This window comes from Onychostoma macrolepis, chromosome 03 (genome assembly GCF_012432095.1).
Source record: "Onychostoma macrolepis isolate SWU-2019 chromosome 03, ASM1243209v1, whole genome shotgun sequence".
In the NCBI taxonomy this organism is placed as follows: Eukaryota; Metazoa; Chordata; class Actinopteri; order Cypriniformes; family Cyprinidae; genus Onychostoma; species Onychostoma macrolepis.
This window is the reverse complement of record NC_081157.1, coordinates 30,784,085-30,803,332: the sequence shown is the minus strand read 5'-3', so window position 1 is coordinate 30,803,332 and position 19,248 is coordinate 30,784,085. Positions and strand designations below refer to the sequence as shown.

Here is a 19,248-nt window from a genome sequence, read left to right as displayed (position 1 = left end):
GCATTTAAAAAATCAGGTAATATAAAAGTCATTCTTTATCCTGAAGTCTTCTTTTCCTCTGCTTTGAGTTCAACAAGGTCAACCAGCTTCTGATGATTTTATTATATTATTATTATTATTAATACATTTTATTAAATGTTATTTAATAAATATTTAATACAATGGCTATATTTTCTGTCACAACTGAAATGTCAGCTCCAACACATTTTTTTAAAGTGTTTTGCCTCTCTTTAAATAGATTCTAGTAGCAACAAAAACAAAATGGCAATGTGCATTTAATACATGTGTGATGGGGAAAATATAGTTATTTTGTCGCCAACATAAAATGGTCTTGACTGCGGTGACAATTCAATAGGTGGAGCTGAAAATCGCTTTGAGTCCATTCTGTAGTCTCAAATTCATTGGCGTAAATGCTAGATTTTTTATAAATACTTAACACAGAGTTTTGGTATCTGACAGACACATATTGAGTGACTGGCAAGAGAAAAACACGCATTTTATGAGAAGCAGAGGCTTGCACCCAAACAAAGCAAAGGTGAGTATCTCTGAACATATTGAACAGATTTACCCGAATTAATTTCTTTATGCGTTCACTTTTATTATTTTCAATAGGCTAACTGTATCAGTTTCCCCCCCTGAAGCTATTCTGTGTACAGCCTACAGTTAATATCATAATGCGTTTTAAGATTGCAAGGTTTATTTCCCATCTAAGCGTGTTTTCAGCATGTCTAAAGATACCCAGTCTTAATACAAAGATAAAAGAGGACATCAGGTGTGAAGTAATGCGGGTAAAGCCAAAGGAAGCGTCACGTGCTCGCGCGCTCTGCTCACTAGAAGTTTGGCGTGTCACATCAAGGGAGAATCCCGACCAACATAGATGCGCCAAACCCTTTCGCAGTTTTTTCTTTGGATAATGGCTTTTCTTGCTTCACATCTGAGATACTCTGACATGTTTTGGAATAAATCTCTCAAGATTTGTTCATTTTAAAGAAAATCGAAGGACTTACTCATCGTTAAGAGGCAGAAACTGCATTTGAAAGAGACAAATGGATCGCAGCGAGTCTCAGTCTCTTACCAGAACGGATTTTTCTGCGGAACACTGAAAGTAAAGGAGATGCTTATGGGAACCTCCAATTCCTTATCTATAAGGTAACTTATTTGTTTTGTTTTGTAAGTTGTGTTTAAAATCAATTTCCGTCACACTATGCTTTTCTGTAGAAAAAAGAAAAGAAAAAAGAAATAGCCTACTGTAGGCAGATATAAATATTCTTAACAGCATTATTTTTCACGGCAGCTGTGCGCAGATTTGTATCTGATATAATTTTCAAAACGGTTTTAAGCAACTTATTGACTTTATTTATCGATTCATGGTCCCTTTTATTTTTATATAGCCTATGTAAAACTAGGAAATTGTGGTGAAGCTTGATATTTATCCATCTGATGCATCTGACAAGCGCTTATCTCTTCACTGTACAAAACCGTGACAATCAAATATATCCTTCATTTAATACATCCTATGGCAAGCCGATTTAACATTTAACCCTATGCACTAATATTTTATTAGAACTTAATTAAATATATTAGCTTTTAATTGCTAGTGTTTTTTTACTAGTCACTATTTCACTAATAATTATTCATTTGATGCTATATTTATTTATTAAATACTAGTACTTATTTCAGTAGTGACAATCTGTTCAATTGGTCACTATATATAGTTCTGCTAAAACATTTTTAATTGAACTGTAACATAACCATCTGACTAGTCATTACATAAGACAAATAAGAAATGTTATAGTGGCATTTATGATAGTGTTTCAGGTAATAGTATCGAATAAATTTGTGCTAGTAAAGCTGGAACAAACTCAGAGTAGTAACTAATGACTACAAGTATGTACTAGTACCTAACTGAAGAAAAATGCTACCAGCAACAACGATTATACATACTAGTTATGAATAGTTGACATCTAAACTACAGATCTCTCTAGAATTCAGTGACAACCATTTGTTACCATTGTACAGAGAAATAGTTGGTAACACTTTACAATACAGTGACACTAATATGCATTAAATAATGCTTAACAAATGCACAGATAATCATGAGTTAATGTGTAACTCATGAAGAACTAAACCATTTATTAACAATTACTGCATTAGCAATAAATGAGCATTCGATATGATTCATAGAGTAAGTAATCAATAAATTGTTATCAGTTAAATGTGTCATAATATATCAACTACCTAATAACTTATTTTATTAACTAATGAAGTAAATTCATATGTTAATTACCACATTGGGTCGAAGCCATGCCTTTAAACCAGTTGCCTGCTTTAATTAATCATTAGCTAATGATTTACATGGGTATCATTATGTTATGACTTTACTTGTTGAGGCACTCGACTAACTAACTAATTCAAAATCTATAACCACAATTACATATTACTTAACAATTAGTTAATAGTCATGTGCCTCAACAATTAAAGTCATAACATAATGATACCCATGTAAATCATTAGCTAATGATTAATTAAAGCAGACAACTGGTTTAAAGGCATGGCTTCGACCCAATGTGGCAATTAACATATGAATTTACTTAATTAGTTAATAAAATAAGTTATTAGGTAGTTAATGTATTATGACGCATTTAACTGATAACAATTTATTGATTACTTAATCTTTGAATCATATCGAATGTTCATTAGTTGCTGATGCAGTAATCATTAATAAATGGTTTAGTTCATCATGAGTTATACATTAACTCATGATTATCTGTGCATTAGTTAAGCATTATTTAATGCATATCTGTGCACCCGTATTGTAAAGTGTTACCAAATAGTTACATATTACTGTTGAGATAGTGACTACTAGCAAATGAAAAAGTCCTATTTTTTAACTGAATAGCTAATAGTCGCTGCTCTAATAAGTACCCATATCTAATGAATAGTTAATACTGAAATTAAAGAGATAATAGTTACTGTTAGATCATTACTAGCATTCCAAAATAAATGCTGGGAACATAAAAACAGATGCTAGTTAGTATAAAGGAATAATTGTTAAATCAGCTTGCCATACAGTCATTGTTCATTGGACATATTTGTTCTGTTAACTGTAGGATACCATTGTCAGACGCTTTATCATGACTGATGGCGAGGGGAGAGAACACTTTCATTACTTGGAGAGAGGAGAGGTAAGAGTTCCCATTTCAGCCCTGTACCGGGCGCCCGGTCCCAGTGAGGAAATCGGAGATGACGAGGAAAAGAGCAGCACATGGATCCCCGTCCATGAGAGTTCTCAGGCACAGGGGTCCGGGGCCCGGGACCCCACTCCGGATTTGGTCTCAGATGAGGAGGAGCAGCCCCCCTACCCGGCGCTCGCGCCCGTGGTGTTCTTCTGCATCAAACAGACCACTCGTCCGCGGAGCTGGTGTCTCAGGATGGTTTGCAACCCATATCCTTTAAATAATGTTCCATCTACTATTTAGAAGTCAAGTATGTGGTTTTTTGAAGAGTACGCCGACGACTGCGGCATTAATCATGCACAATAATCGATCAGTTTCTATTTTGTTTTTCTTGGACCTGACAGGACTTCGGTATCAATTAAGATCTGTAGGTGTATGCTGAATGGCTGGCTGGTTGCCGTGGCAGCTTGCAGCTTCCTGCGTGTATTTTGACAGGAAACTTCAGCAAATAAGAGCCGATCTCGTTCTCCCACTGGTGTAGGCTTCCCAAAGATGCATCCTTTTGGCAGTGTTGCAATTAAGAGCACTATTTTATAAATAGCTTCATTAGCTGTAGGGGCGGCAAAAGCTCACTGCTGAAGTGATGCACAAAATGCAGCCTGGCACTTTGTAGATATTGCTTTATGATCTAGATTATATACAATGCTTATGGTTTCTAGTTTTTAATGATGAATTGGACTTGCTTGGCTCATTTGTGCACTGCACTTCCTTCCATTTTGTGGTTTGCTTTTTGCTGCTTAGCCATAAAGCAAATTACTTTTGGGTTGCAATTGTTTTCATATTACATTTATGATGGCCACATTGTGGTCTGAAGTGCATTATGTATATAATCACTTTTTTGACTGACAGCTGTAAAGTAAGCAATTAGACCCAAACAATTTTTAGTGTAGATATACACTTAATGGATTTGTTGTCATGTGGTTCTGCTACAGAAAGCACTCTGTGGGATATCTGGAGGATATGGAAAACCTCACTGCAATTTGTATTATTTCTGTGATCGTTTGGTGAACTACTTAGTGTCGTGTGCAAATGCATTTTCCGTTGAAATCTTCTTTATTTGAGTTGTTTACATTTTTCATGATGGGGCACTTTGCATATAATGCATATAAATGGCAGCTTCCGTTGCTCAAATGTTTGTTGGATTATTATAATCACCATTAGGACCTATGCACCAAGCATGCAGTCTGTGTGCAACATTACAGAAATGTGCCTCACTGCATCATTCCACTGATTATTTAGACAAATGTACTGAACAACAGAAATTGAAATGTCGAAAGCATCAGCCATTTGTAGGAAATTTCAATTTTTAAAACTGCTGGTTATTTGTTTTATTATTGTTTATTATGTTTCATTTATATTCTTCTGTCTTTCTATCTCTCTTCTGCTTTACTGAGCTTTCTAACCAAAAAAGTGATTTTTTTTTTGTGTGGCTGTTTTTGGGTCAGTTTAATACGCTAGCATTAGTGTAGCAGTGCAGAATGAAGGCTGCAAATAAGCATGCTTGTCAGATGAAAGTATGTATCATCTTTATTTTGATTAGTCATACATGAGCTTTCCCGCCCTCAGACACGTGTTGCAAGGCCATAACACTTATTTACTGAGGTGATGATTAATCGTATTCTGACATATTGTAGACATCAATGGCAGAACTGGGACTAAATTGGTTTGAAATATTACATTAATTAAACATGATTCCACTTATATATATATATATATATATATATATATATATATATATATATATATATATATTATCATTATTGCCTAGTTTTTTTTGTAAAATGTCAGCCTGAATAGTTCAAAAGAGCTGCTCTCAAAACACACAATTGAATTTGCAATCCTGTTTGCAGGGGCACTTTAAGCAGGATCATGTGATCATAGATCATGTGTGCAATGTTCATGTTGCCATGCGAGTATCCTGTTGAGACGTACACCTGGACCACAGTGACAACATTCAGTCTGTTCAGTGCAGGCATGTTGCCATGTGCGTGTGCATGGCTGCATCCAAAGTCACATACTTTTGAGTAGGTGCTTCTTTTGAATTTCTGAAAATATGTTATGTATAGTATGAATGTGTGTAGCACGAATGCAGTCCAGACATACTGCATCAGTCATGTGATCTACCAGTGCCAGTTGCATCACGTCACAGGAATAGTAAAGTGTCCATCAGAATCTTATAGGAACTAGTAAGTTATATACAGATACTTTTCACCTGCTGTTTTATGAATACTGTGAATTCGGACATACTGCTCTTGTCACATTGTTTTATCACCTACTATATAGTAGGGAAGCATGCAATTTCAGGTGGGGAATGTATTAACTGGATAGTTCACTCTAAAATCAAAATTCTGTCATGTTGTTCTAAATCTGTATGGCTTTCTTCCTTTTGTGGAACACAAAGATTTTTTGAATAATGCTTTCACTGTTTTTATACAATAAAAAGTAAATGGGGTCCAAATCAATACTACTTTTACCTTTTTTGGTGACATGAGGGTTGAAAATAATGTCACAATTTTCATTATTGTGACATCTCTTTAAGAAAAGATGTGCTAATTGAGAAAGACTGTTTAACTGGGTGCAGTTGGATTCAAACTAGATTGATTTCATGAGCTTCCATGTTCATGAGGAGACAAATATCATCAAGAGGGTTCATAGTGTTGTAATAATCTCAGATTTTGCTCAGCATCTTACAAGGTGCAGATTACCAAAGAAACAACAATGATGGCTATCGGTATCATTTCCTCTATTATCTGGAATTTTTTTTTCTGTACACTAGCACAAAGCCAGCTTGTCTTGCTGCAGGTTTTTATCTTTTTCCGCTTAGAGCAATTTCTCACCATTAAATGGAAGCATGTGTTCACGGTGTGGATCATTCGGTTTGACGATGAAGCTCGGCACTGTGGGATAGGTCATGGGTTGTGCATCACAAAAGAAACAAAAGAAAGTCTGTGCTAGCAGAGAAGGGGTTAGAGTCAGAGAAAACAGAGAGAGATTGCAGTCTCTCAGCATGTTCTTGTTTTTGAAACCCCACTCAGGGCACTACACAGACAGGAACAAATGAAGAGTTCAGATGCAAAAGCCGTCTGAAATTTTCTTCTAAAATGAGCATTTTTCTCAGGCTCCTATGTTTTTGTTCAGTGATTTCACTTTAATAGCTAAGAAAATAACCTATTCATTGCCATTAAACTGAAATTACTGAACCTACACACAGGAGCCTGAAAAAAATGCTCATTTTAGAAGAAAATTTCAAATGCACTTATAGCTTCAAATCATAAGCCTACAGTACGTTCTGATTTAGGACGGTCATATTGTATTGTGTTTAAATGATGAAATCAGAGTGGACGTTTGGAGATATAATGCTGTTTTGGTTGAAGTCTGATGGGAACCGGTGTTTGTGTAACCTCTAGTCTTTGAATGTAGCTATAGGAAAGGAAGCTGAATGATTTATTGGTCTAGGGCATATGGAGAAGAGGAGTCAGTCACAGCCAAAGCATGCTGATTAGAGGAACATTTGAGGATTAATATCAGTTCAGCTGGATTTCTGTATATCCTTAGGCCTGTGGCTTGCAGAGTGTTTAGCACAATGGTGTGGAACTAACAAGGCCCGTACAAATCTGCTGTCGACGTCTTCTCACTGTTTTATGACTTCAAATGTACAGAAGCGATAAAGGCATGGACGTCTGTGCCTTTAAAGGACAGCCTGACGCAAATTTATGAACTGTTTTGGATCTGCAGCACACGCAAGCTTCATGGATCAGGTCACGAATGTAAACAATGATGCAAGTTTAAACTTTCATACTGATCCTCAGGGGTGGTAAAAGCTCTGGATGGCATTTTTATGACGCAGTGTGTATGCGTCTAGATAATGATAATGGGTCTCTAGCTTAACAATGACAGAACAACACTTATCTGTGCCAAAGTCACTGAAGGGCAACGATCTGGATGTGTAGTTTGGACTTTCCTTCAAGATTACAAATGATACAGCAGGTGGCAGCCTGTTCCCCAAAAGCAATTTGGACAGGTTTCACATGGGGTTAGGATGGCCGATACTGTTGCTTCAGCCTGCTTTTAAAATGCTGCTTACTGGAACATCAGTCTCTCGAGTGATTTAAAGCTTCTTTATTTAAAAACAGAGACAGAGTATTTAAGAAAACGTATCTTAGCAACAGTTTTCTGTATTGATATGTGTGCAGAATTTTAATCAAAGTAAAATGCAAAACTGCTGTAATCAGTGCTCATCAGTTTCATCAACAAAGACAAAGATGCATGATAATAACTAAAGATGTTAATTGAACTGTATTGATGATGAAAATACGGTGAGAAAAAAATAAGATATTAGCAATGCATTAGCAGTTTAAAAATAAACGTATAAAGAACTGCTTTCTTTAGTTGAGAGCAGCTGGTAAACTGAATCGCTTTGCTAGCTGGTTAGCAAACTCAAACACATTCCTGTAAGAGATTAATCAGCTATATTTGCACAGACAATGAACCAAATGGAGTCATAGCCTTTGCTAACAAAGATGTTAGCGGTTATGCTAACATGACTAGCACCCACTTATCACATCACATAATTAATAATCAAGAGCCAAGTTAATGTTTTATTATGCCTCCAACTTTTCTTTCCTCTGTCCATTATCAAATATGAAAATCCTGTTGACAATGAAAGCAGATTTGAGTAGGCTATTTATTAGCCTAAAGCTCAGCTATGAATCTGCTTCCTTTTATACGGTTACGAAAATGAACCATAGTTTTATACCAAAAAAACGATGGTTACTATATTTAAACCATGGTAACCACAAATTAATCTTGGTCTTGCTACACTAACATTTAACCATGGTATTTGTAGTAAAACTGTGGCTATACAAATAGTAATCAATAGGCTACACCAAAAAAACATGGTTGCTACACTTTTACTATAATAAAACCATGGTTCATTTTTATAAGGGTATGCCAGTGTAATTTGTAATATCATGTTTATGTTTATTTTATATATTGATTTATATACTTTATATAAATTTGGTGCATTTCACTGAACTAACCAGCTAGCAATTTTTCTGCCATTCACCTAAAGTAAATCAATCCCTGCTATGACTAGCACCTACTTAACCTGCTTTTTAGTAAATCATGGCATCTATCACATAATTAATTCATTAGCAAAGCATAGCCTCTATGTTTTTGTTTTGTAATATTTTCCCTCGTTTCTTGTTGCTCTGCCTCTGGTTAAATATGCAATTCCTGTTGACTATGAAAACATATTTATATATTTAAAAGCCTAAAGTCCACCTGTGCATTCAGATCTTTATATTATGTTTGTTTATGGATATTGTAAAATCTCTTGTGTATAGGATGAGAACTGAATAACCATCTAGCAAAAAGGTTCACTTTACTGGCATTTTTCTAAAGTAGATCAGTCCCTATTATGACTAGCATCTTCTTACCTGCTTTTTTAGCAAATAGACGCATATCACATCACATAATTAATATTATGAGTCAAGCATATAGATTTTAATATATCCTCTTGATTAAGAATATGCAAATCCTAATGACTAGGAAAAACCATTTGAGTATTTAATAGCCTGCTGCATATTTTATTAACATATTTATGAGTGAGCTTGTAGCACTGGGGCCAACAGGTCCCACAACAAGACAAAATCCTCTCTACTCATTCACTCAATGTATATCCTACATGTCACAGTCTCCAAGGTGCTGTTGATCTCAGCGGTTATTGATTTGGTCATGTAAGGTGTGGTGCAATAGACTCTTGTGATTTATTCTCAACAGACTGTTATAAACAAAAGGCAGAGAAGCAAAGGGCATAATTGAAAAACTAAGTGGCAATCGATTTTGAAGGCTGCCATGGACGGGTCCCTCTGGTGAACCTCAAATCCACCTGGCTCTGTGAAGTGTTTATAGAGGTGAGAACTGAAAGGATGATATTTGAGTGGCTGGTGGGAGGTGGCTGTTTAGGTCGCAATGGACCTCCCTGGGGAGCGGCAGCCAGCTGGGACCCGCTCCATTTGAGGGGGACGGATATATTCCAGGCTCATGAAAGAGCCATCGGTGCCATGGAAAAATTTCCCATCTGTGGAAACGAAAGAAAGTCTTAAAAAGCAAGCAAAATCATGCTTTTCTCAATAGCACTCCTACTTTTTATTATCTGACGGGCCGTGTCTGTATTTGAGTTTCTATAAGTCTCGCTTATAATGCCAGTTGTGACAGGAGCCACTTCTGAAGCATTCGTTCCCAAATCCCAGCATGCTGTCGAGCCGGGCTCCTCTCTGACAGAAATGTTTCACTATTGTGTTGATTCAGCTGCCATCTCACACTTTGAATGTAGACCACACACAAATGACAGTGTGTTAAAAGCTGTGGATCAGGTGTTGATGCGAGTTTGAAATGTACATTGAGAGTGACAATTGGACACAAGGAGGGCAAGGCTCAGTTGATTGAAAATGACAATAAAGCATTGTTTTATGTTTCTGGTTCAGCAGATGTTAAATGCACTCGAGAGTAAATTTTGATGTTACATTGTCGTCCTTCTCCTTTTGTTTGTTTTGGGATTTCTGTGTGGATAATGAATAATGCCCTTTTTATGCGAGAGATCTCTTTTAGAGACTTGACTTCTAAATATGCAGTCTTATGGTGTCAAGCTTATGAAAATAATATGAATTTTTAAAGATGTCTCTGTATGTTTAGGAGTCGCTTTGTGCGGCATTAAATCTACAGTACTGCCAGACATATCAGAGTTCAAACAAGATGAAAAGTAGTGCATGCTGATCTTTCCTGTTGTGATGAAATATCTGTGCATCTGATATCATTTCCTTTGGCCTTATCCATAAATTAAATTATTAACGATTACTGCACTGCTTGTATGGGAAGGAATGATTTGCTTGGGTGTGCAACATATTGGTCTCGTTCAATTCTGCACTTTAGCATCTTTCTCTTATTTGCATCAAAATTACATCAACCTCATGTTGTTCCAACCTGTATGAATTTCTTTCTTATATCAAACATAAAAGAAGATATTTTTAAAAATGTTTCAGTCAGTGAAAGTCCCCTAGTAAAAAAGCAATATTTTTAAAAATAATTAATTTTATTTCAAACAAAGTATAGGTATAATCTATAAACAAAGTATAATCTATTAACATATTTACTGACATATCGCACAATACTTACTGATATAAAAATTATAATTTGGAGTACTACTTTTGCACAATGCACATTTCATAATATTAAGCCTAAAATGTGTTTTAATGTCACTATTGACAAGGACCGTATGATCTTTGAATAATGTCGGTCTTTAAATGCAAGATATTTATTTTTCACTAGGGTCAAAAGAGTCCCCATGTTGTTTTGGACCCCGCTGGCTTTCGTCGTATGGATGAAAACAATTGAAACATTCTTTCAAATATTTTCGATTGGAACAACATGAGGGTGAGCAAATGTCAGAATGTTCATTTTTTGGGTGAAATATCCTTTTCAAATAAGTCATAGGTTGAAATGAATGCATTTTCTTACTTGTTTAAGAAAAGGCCCAGTGAATTCGTAGTCAGATAGAAACTATGAATAATGTTCTTTGTTGGGCACCATTCCCCACATCTTCACACCTGCCTCAACCGGTCTTGCTGTTTTATGTAAGCTACAGCTCCTGCTTGGCTGTCAATCATTTGAGTTTGTGCACCGCATTCTCTGTGCACGATGAAAGCAGAAACTGATGAATAAATAAAAACTGCATTGCAAAAACTTGTGCTAACGGCAAGGTCTTTGTCCGCCACACTGAGGTTGTCATGGCAATGTGGACCATTAGTTTATATGGGGCTTATGAGGCATGTTCTCAGCACAGCAGCCTATTTTGCCGCATGACAGAAAGACAATGTCCGTTCTGTATTTAGATCTAATTTAAAACAGAGCTTTTATGGGATGACACATTGATACGTGAAATTCAGGGCATCCCATTACAGCGAAAACATTCCAATTGTGCATACGCGCGGTATTTGCACTGGAAATGAATTATTAGGTAGTTTCATAAAAGGTAAGTTGGGAGGGGCATGTGGGTGGCACTTTGGGCTTTCACTGCATTATAGTATGAGGGGATTTCTCTGAGGAGAAGCACTTATTAGGAACTACCTGGTTGCCAGGCAACAGACGAGCTCATGCCTCACACTTCAAGAGAAAGTACAGCACCCCTTCATCCCGAAAGCATGGGATTTGCTGAGTCAATATTATACATTATTAATGACCTGGGTTATGAGATGGTGTGGAAAGGGGGCAAAGGGGAATTGGAGTGGGAGAGTAAAAGATGGAAAATGAAAATTCCATTTGGACCAATTTATACTCAACGTGTTCATTTGTGTCGGTCAAGCAAACAATAAACTGCGGTAGATCCTTCAAATCTGAAGTCTTAATGGCTCACAAAAGGTCTCTGGAGTCGTGTTCTGTACCTCTTTTTAATCATTGATGTGATAATGTGCTGTCAGGTGTTTTACTCCAAATGCTAGTTATCAGAAATTAGACTTTTTCAGCAGCCTTGATTCCAGAGATATTTTTCCCAATCGTTTTCTCCATAGGGATGTCAGGTCATTTCTTAATAAAGAGTTTAAGTCATGCATCAAATCAACCAATTCTGAAATGGATCACATTACAAATGTTGAATCAGAGCAAAAAGACAAAGTTGCAAGAATGCATTCTTAATACCTTTTATGAAGGAATGATCTACGTATCCCATGAAGCATTGGAAATAAAGCATTTGTTTCAAGAACAACTGTACAAAATAATATATTTTAAATATACTGCAAAATATTAAAATATATACAACTATGTAAGTAGTTTAACCTCGAATTACATTCAAAATGCTTCATGGAATTTGGAGGCCATTGCTAAGCTGTTTTGGCGTATTTTTCGTATTGTTTTGTGTTTAGTTCTTTACTGGAAAGTTGGCAGTTAGTGTGATTTGACTTATGACTTTTACCAAAGCAAATATCATCAGTTAATCTCTGAGCTGATAGTAGGGCTGTCTTGAAAGGTTAATACATTATCTTAAAAAAAAAACAATTTCTCAACACTCATAAAAATAAAGGTTCTTTTTTGGAATCAATAATGTGGAAAATATTATTAAAATGTTCTTCAAAAAAGTGGTTCTTTTAAGGACTGTTTACTGCTTTTTTGGGAAACCCAAAATGCAAAAACTCCTTTTTGGAACCTTTATTTTTTTTAAAGTTTATAGTGAAAGCCAATGGGACTTTTTATGTTGATTCTTGAACTTGACTGTTACGCTCTACAGTCAGACCTTCAGCAGTCTGATATGTTGATAGCTCAGAGCTTATAGATAATGCAACCTGGTCTCATAAAAATACGTACCTCTGAGCACTTTTTGTGCGACACCGTTTTACGTACCTTGCTGCACGTTTCGCCACAGTTTCAAATAGAAATGTCCACTGAGTGGCGCTAAAACACAGGTTCAATATGTGAACCCTGGCACGTTTTTATTACGTAGATATTGGTACGTATTGCTGTTTTTTTATTATGTTGCTTCAGATACGTATTGCGGTGGTTCAGAATTCAAATATCCGGGGACTGTCGCTAAAGGTTAATGCTCTATCGTGTTGGAAATATGCCCTACACCAAATCCAGCCCTAAACCTACCCAATAGTGTTAACAAATGCAAAACTGTTATAAAAACGTATTAGCTGATGCAACTGTGCCATTTGAACTTCCTTTTACGCAGATTTTAACTGCTTTGTCGAACCGTAGTTACACAGGATTCTCGTGTTCTAAGTCCGTCTCCATACTCCGTGAGCTACCGAACAAACTTATCATTTATGAAAACCCATAGATATGAAGCTGGATGTGTGCGATGCTAACATTCAAAGGCATCAGTTTTCAAATCTCCCAGCATATTAATATTGTTTTGAAGTCATAGCATGATATTCTTCAAGTAATTGTCAGAAAATTACGCTTTATTAATTGCAAATCTGTAAATTTGTGTGAAAGTGTTCATTTATTTTGGAAACTGCAGTGATATGTACTTATTGGTACGTATTTAATGTCACGCTAAAAAGTGCACCCAGGTACGTAAATGCCATGAGACCAGGTAGCGATAATGAGGCTAACAAAATCTGAGTTAATAACCAAGTTGCAGGTTCAAACCACAAATGAAGTGGTCATTGAGCTAGAAAACCAATTTTGACCTTGAGCGAGGCACTTGACCCAAGGGTACTCCAGGGAGAAAGTCTCTACATTACTTGACTACATCTTGAAAAGTAATTCCAGTGGTCCTAGTAATTTTATTTTTTTTTCTTGAAGTTTTATGTTCGTTCCAAAGTGTTGTTTTAATGCAACATGTAATTGCTTTTGACCTTGTAAATTAGCATGCTGCTTCAGTGAAGCAAATCCAACATTTAGCCAGAAATGTGTGTAGTTTGGCTCACCAGATATGAAATATAATGCAGCACTTATGCAGGGTAGGCATCCCCACAGAGAGACTTGTAATGGCTGGCATTTTGTGGTAACTCGATGGTGTTTAAATTGCCATTTAAAAGCACATTAGCTAATGTCAATGATGTAATGAAAAAAATGTTGATACTCATTAGCCTTCCCACTAGGCCAGATGGAGCTTTATTATTACTGTATAAAAGAGCTCACATTTGCCAGCTTGGTCTACCATGATCCACTTGTATATGATAAAAAGCTTTTTGAAATGGCCCAAAAACAACCAGCGTTTGTACAATAAATGGCTTATTTTAGCTGAAGTGGCTTCTAAGTTGCTGATAGCGATTTGTTTGAAGAGGCAGATGCAGTCGTCTTATCTGTGGAAGCGCTTGAGAGAGCTGTGCTAATGTTTCGAGTAGCCATGAGGTACAGCTATATGCCACAGAGCATATATTAGCTTATCTGACAGGACGCCTACGCTTATGCCCTGATCTTGTTTGTTCCATTTCATGGCCCTGAAGTCAGTCCGGTGCTAACACTTCCTGGCTTGACCGTGTGCCGCCCATCTCTTTGTTTAGCACAGAGAGATGGCCAAAGTTAATGATCCGTCATTATATGCAACAAGGAAAACTTGACTATTTCTATTTGACCTCCATGGCCGTATATCTCTGCTTGTTATGCTCTAAGGATATCAGATATTACTACCTTGTGTTTTAAAGTACAGTGTTAAAAAAGAAGTTGTTCACGGAACTTAAAAAATTGTAAAATGTAAAAACTTTTTTATGGAAACCCATTTCTGACACACAAGAAAAAAACAAGAAAACATGCTTTGGTAAATCATAATTATGACACAAGTAGAAGTTGAAATAAAAAGTCCAAATTAGAAAGCTGAAATTATGACCTACTAAGTCATCTGTGAGATAAAAAAAGATGAAATTATGACATGAGTCAAAATATCACATACATAATTTTCGTGCGTCATCAGAATCACTACGCACTGGGGCAGCTAACCAATCACAACACATTTCGTTTTTCGGAGGGCGGGCCTTCATCAAATCCGGAACTAATCGAGCTGTTTGTGCCAGGCCGGGGAGAAAGGTGTTGTAATAATGTAAATGATGTGAAAAATAATGCGATTTTCGAACCACCAAGCATGAGAGCATGTTCTAGTACACCCCCAAAACAAAATCAAGACTTTGTAAAAGCATAATAGGACCCCTTTAAAAAACGTTCCAACATTTGTCACATTTACATAAAAATGTATATAAACCAGAAAAACACTATTAAATATAATTAAATTTTATGTTTGAATTTGTTTGAATTTATATTTTTAATTATATCTTATGTCATAGTGCATGTTGGACAGGGCCAAGGGGTAAATGGGATTGAACCAGAACTTTCAGTGGTTAAACTCTTTGAAAAAAGGAATATATTCAATTTAGCTGCTTTGCTTGTTGATTTGATATTTAAAATCTGGATTTACTGTAACTGAGATGAAAGTTTTTTGAAAATCAAAACTACAATAAATCTTTTTTTTTCAACATTATATACGGGATCTCAGACTCAAGTTTTACAGGGTAGAGTCTCTAGATATCAGTTACACGTGGCACCACAGCAGTGGACGTTTGTTAACATGATTATGAGGGCAGAGAAGAAATACCCTGTGAAGCCATGTCACAATTCATCTTAGTGGTGCGAGTAACAGAAATGTCCTATGGCAGTGAGAGCTATTTTAATACAGCTGTCATATTTGCTCATATTTAACGATGTGCTTGCTATGCCTCCCTGTGCTTTACCTTATTATTAGCAGAACTATCTCTATCTGAGTCTTCTGCACCTCCGTGTGCCACAGCCAAATTAGAGCGTATGACCTTACCATTATGTATAAATAGCTCACATTTGGCCTATTCATCATCACAGGTTAATGACGAATGGGAGATGCTTTAGAGATTTATGGAGGTTGACTTTAAAATCAAGACTCTGAGAGGCCACACAGGTGGACGGTCCTTAGCTGGCACCCTTACAGTACTAGACGGCCCTATAGCGTTACTCAACCGGTTTACAACGAGACCACCCGGGGGGCTTCAGAAAACACAGACAAACGGCTCAGGCTGCTTGTTTTGCAGTTGCTCGGCATCAGGGCTGTATTTACACATGTGTGTTTGTTGTTTTTCATTCGGCATGGCTGGATGTTTGCATGACGGTCAGGATTCAATTCCTAATTAGGTAAATTATCAGAGCGTGTTAGCGTGTTCTAAATGTAAAATGCCAAGGTATCAGAAAATAAATCTTCCCTTACTCTAAACGCCACATTCCTTTGTCTGTGCTGAGTATAGAGTGTTACTGTTTGTAAGCATTCCTCCCCCAAGCTCTCTGGCAGACTGTCCAAATACAACCGCCTGCACAGACAGACCTGCACCAGGAAGGAAGGATGAAGGGTTTCCATGAAGCTCTGCATACATGCGACACAGCTGCTGAAATATGACGTGCCCTCATGTGTTGTTTATGATTCTCGATTTAAGCCCACCTTATTCACTTACCTTTCAAGAGCTCTCTTAAGTTTAGAGTGTATGTCATGCTCAGTTTAGATTTACATAATTGAGAGGAGTCATCTGAGGGCCAGTGCTCGAAACTTGTGAAACTCCATGAGAGAAGACAGAGGAACATTCCCACTGTGTTTATATCCTGTGAAGTACAGATTGTTAATCCTCGCTGTGAAGAATCTCTCCGTTAGGGCCAAATGTTTATGTATTTGTATTGTTTTACACGGACGACTGTGAAAAAGGCATTGACGGATTGGATTGTGCGCTGGGAGGGTTTGCGAAAAATGACGATTAGGACTGAGATTTATCTTTACGTTCTTTTGAGTAGCCGTTCTCCACGGTTTGATTACCTTGTAATTGAATCCTTTAAAAATAATGAGAAGCTTGAATGATTGTTCATAGTTGCAGTGACGGCTGGATTGTAGCCCAGACGGGCCCCTGATAGTCCTGGATTGCTTTGAACGCGCTCTTTATGAATTCTTCCCGATACTCCTGTCATTAAAGGAATCTCGGAAGCATACGCACTTTTCAGGGTGAAGGGGAAAATAGTGTTAGAGGCATGTGCAGAAGGTTTCAGCAGGTCAGTCTTTGTGAAAACAGATGCTTATCAGGGACAGATTTTCCTTGTGGGCTATAAAGCCAAGTTGGATGAAAAAAGTTTTTTTTTTTTTTTTAACATAGGCATAGAGCAAGATGTAAAAGTAAAGATTTATTTATATTTATATACATTACATATATATGTATGTTGCTGAAAGGTGTGGCAAAAAGTTCATTTTGGACCCTGTAGAGATAGATACCTTTGAAAAATTGACAATATTAGGATAGGAATACAAGGAGGATATGAAACAGTGTGGAGCCAAGAGGGAACAGAATCAGAAAATGTCTAAAGCTGGACTCAAACTTTTATCACCCATATGAGCACCATGGCTCAATGCGTTACACTTACTGCTAGGCTGTTTCTCCAACAAAGTCGCTTTGTTTTGTGGATGCTGCTGCCTTTATCTTAAAATACTCCAAATGGTGCCTATTGCTCTGAAGAAGAATCTAGTCTATTCTGGGATGACCTGTGCCTCTAGACGAAGAGCAATGAGCCGCTTCTCCACAGACAGCAACAGACAGCACTTCCTGTTCTTCCAGGTATTAAAAAAATGCTGGCATTATTGAGATCCTAATTCTGCCATATAAGGTTCGGTAAGTAATGGAACTCAGAGACGGCTTCCAAAACGCTCACAGTACAACCTTGGGATGTGTGATAATGGAAATTCCCTATGGAGACGAAGCAGAATGCTTTCATCCGTGTTCTGTCCCAAGCATGATGTGCAGTACTCTGCTCTGTGTCAGCTCTCATATCTCAAACACTGCCTCAGTTATGATAAGATATACACACCTGTCAGAAACAAAGCTGTAACTGTGTCAACGCTGCACGGCAGTCACTTGTGTCGTCCTAAGATGACTATGTTTTATCGTGAATGCATTTCTGTGCTTTCGTGTTGACTCAAACATTGTCGACCTGTAATGGTTATGGAAGTGTTGTTGAGGGTAGAAAGATAGGTGCACTTACGGAGCACCGAAATGAACAAAGGAATGGCTGGAAACCCCTAGATACTCCTCATTTAATATAATAATATGCAGTGCAGTGGAACATCTGAGCAGCACCATTTCTCCTGCCGAGGAAATGTAATTAAGAGGCCAGACTCCGCTGCCATGGCTTCTCACACACTCACAGCTCTATTTCATGCTCAGGTAGTCAAAAGCATTTGTTTTCTGATGGTTAGGGCCAGTTGGGTAATGAACACATCACATCATTTCCACTCTTGGCACTGTTTAGGAGGTGTTGTTTATGTTTATGTTGTTGTAATTATCCAGAGGACACAATAAGTTAAATGAAGTACACAAGTTTGTTGTAACTTCCTTTGCTCGGGGGGTAATTTGACTTTGGTAGTGTAAGCATCATTACATGTTACAATGGCTTGGAAGACTCTGTGAGAACACTTGGAATGCCTACGTGGATATTTATTTTTTTTTTTTTACGAAATATGGCATGAAAGTCCTTTGGTTTTGTGTGCCACTCAACACAATGTCAGAGGGCCCTTCTGCTCACTACTTCCTGCTGTGCTTTAAAGGGCTTGAGAGGAGTACTCTGTAGGGATTCTCATTTGTCGTTTTCCTCTCATTTTTGTTGTCCGTCGAGGCGTGGAGTGGAGTGAAATCACAGGGAGCTCATAATTTGAGTGTCTTTACTCTCTAAGGACATTAAAGTTGAAGAGTTTTATGAACAGTCACATCCTGAGAACATTCTGCTCAAGCCCATATTTAGGCACTAGAATAAAACCACCAAATTGTGTAACGGGAATTTATTACACTACAAAAATCCTGTTCTTTATCCTACTTCTGTGCTGCATTCTTAGGGTAAAAAAAGTTATCCATAAAACAAGATTAAAATGTACTTGAGATTTCCACAGAGCAAAATTGCATAAGATATTAAAAAATATAAAAATTTTTGGAGAACTTGTTTTTTTCACCTTATGTACACTAAATTTAAAGTATAATATAAACATAAACTGTATAATGAATTCTTGTTAATCTTTCAGATGGTATAGTAAAGATAATACATGTTATACTTTTGGAGCATTTTAATTGTCCCCTTGAAGTCCAATAACTCCACTAATCATGTTAGTTAAAATAACCTTTAAGACTCCTATATGCAAATGATTTCTGTTTTGATTATCTGACAAAGCAAAATCCATTTACATATAGGAACCTGTTTTTGTGCAATAAGTTGACTTAGTAATCTTAGTAATTACTGAGAAACATTATATTATATATGTTGAATATACATTACCATAGTGTCATGGATTGGTGTGCTAAAAAAAGCACACAACGAAGGAGTATAATCCAAGAGAGTTCTTTAATAATCCACAGGAGAAAACAAGCACAACCGAACACAAATCAAATCAATAGCAGACAAAGGCGCTGAGGAGAACACAGGGCAACAAACTAGGCAGGAGAACAGAAACACAGAAAACTAAACCAAAACAGAA

At 36.9% G+C, this 19,248-nt stretch overlaps 1 protein-coding gene across 1 annotated transcript in view; it reads left to right on the top strand.

Moving 5' to 3' along the window:
- The first annotated feature begins 862 nt into the window (after positions 1–862).
- Positions 863–19,248, top strand: part of cacna1ha (calcium channel, voltage-dependent, T type, alpha 1H subunit a) — a 107,039-nt gene continuing 88,653 nt past the window's right edge. Inside the window, 2 exon segments of the mRNA XM_058769987.1 lie at positions 863–1,149; positions 3,111–3,447. Of these exon segments, the coding sequence (XP_058625970.1) occupies positions 3,135–3,447 (313 nt within the window). The 5' untranslated portion in view covers positions 863–1,149; positions 3,111–3,134.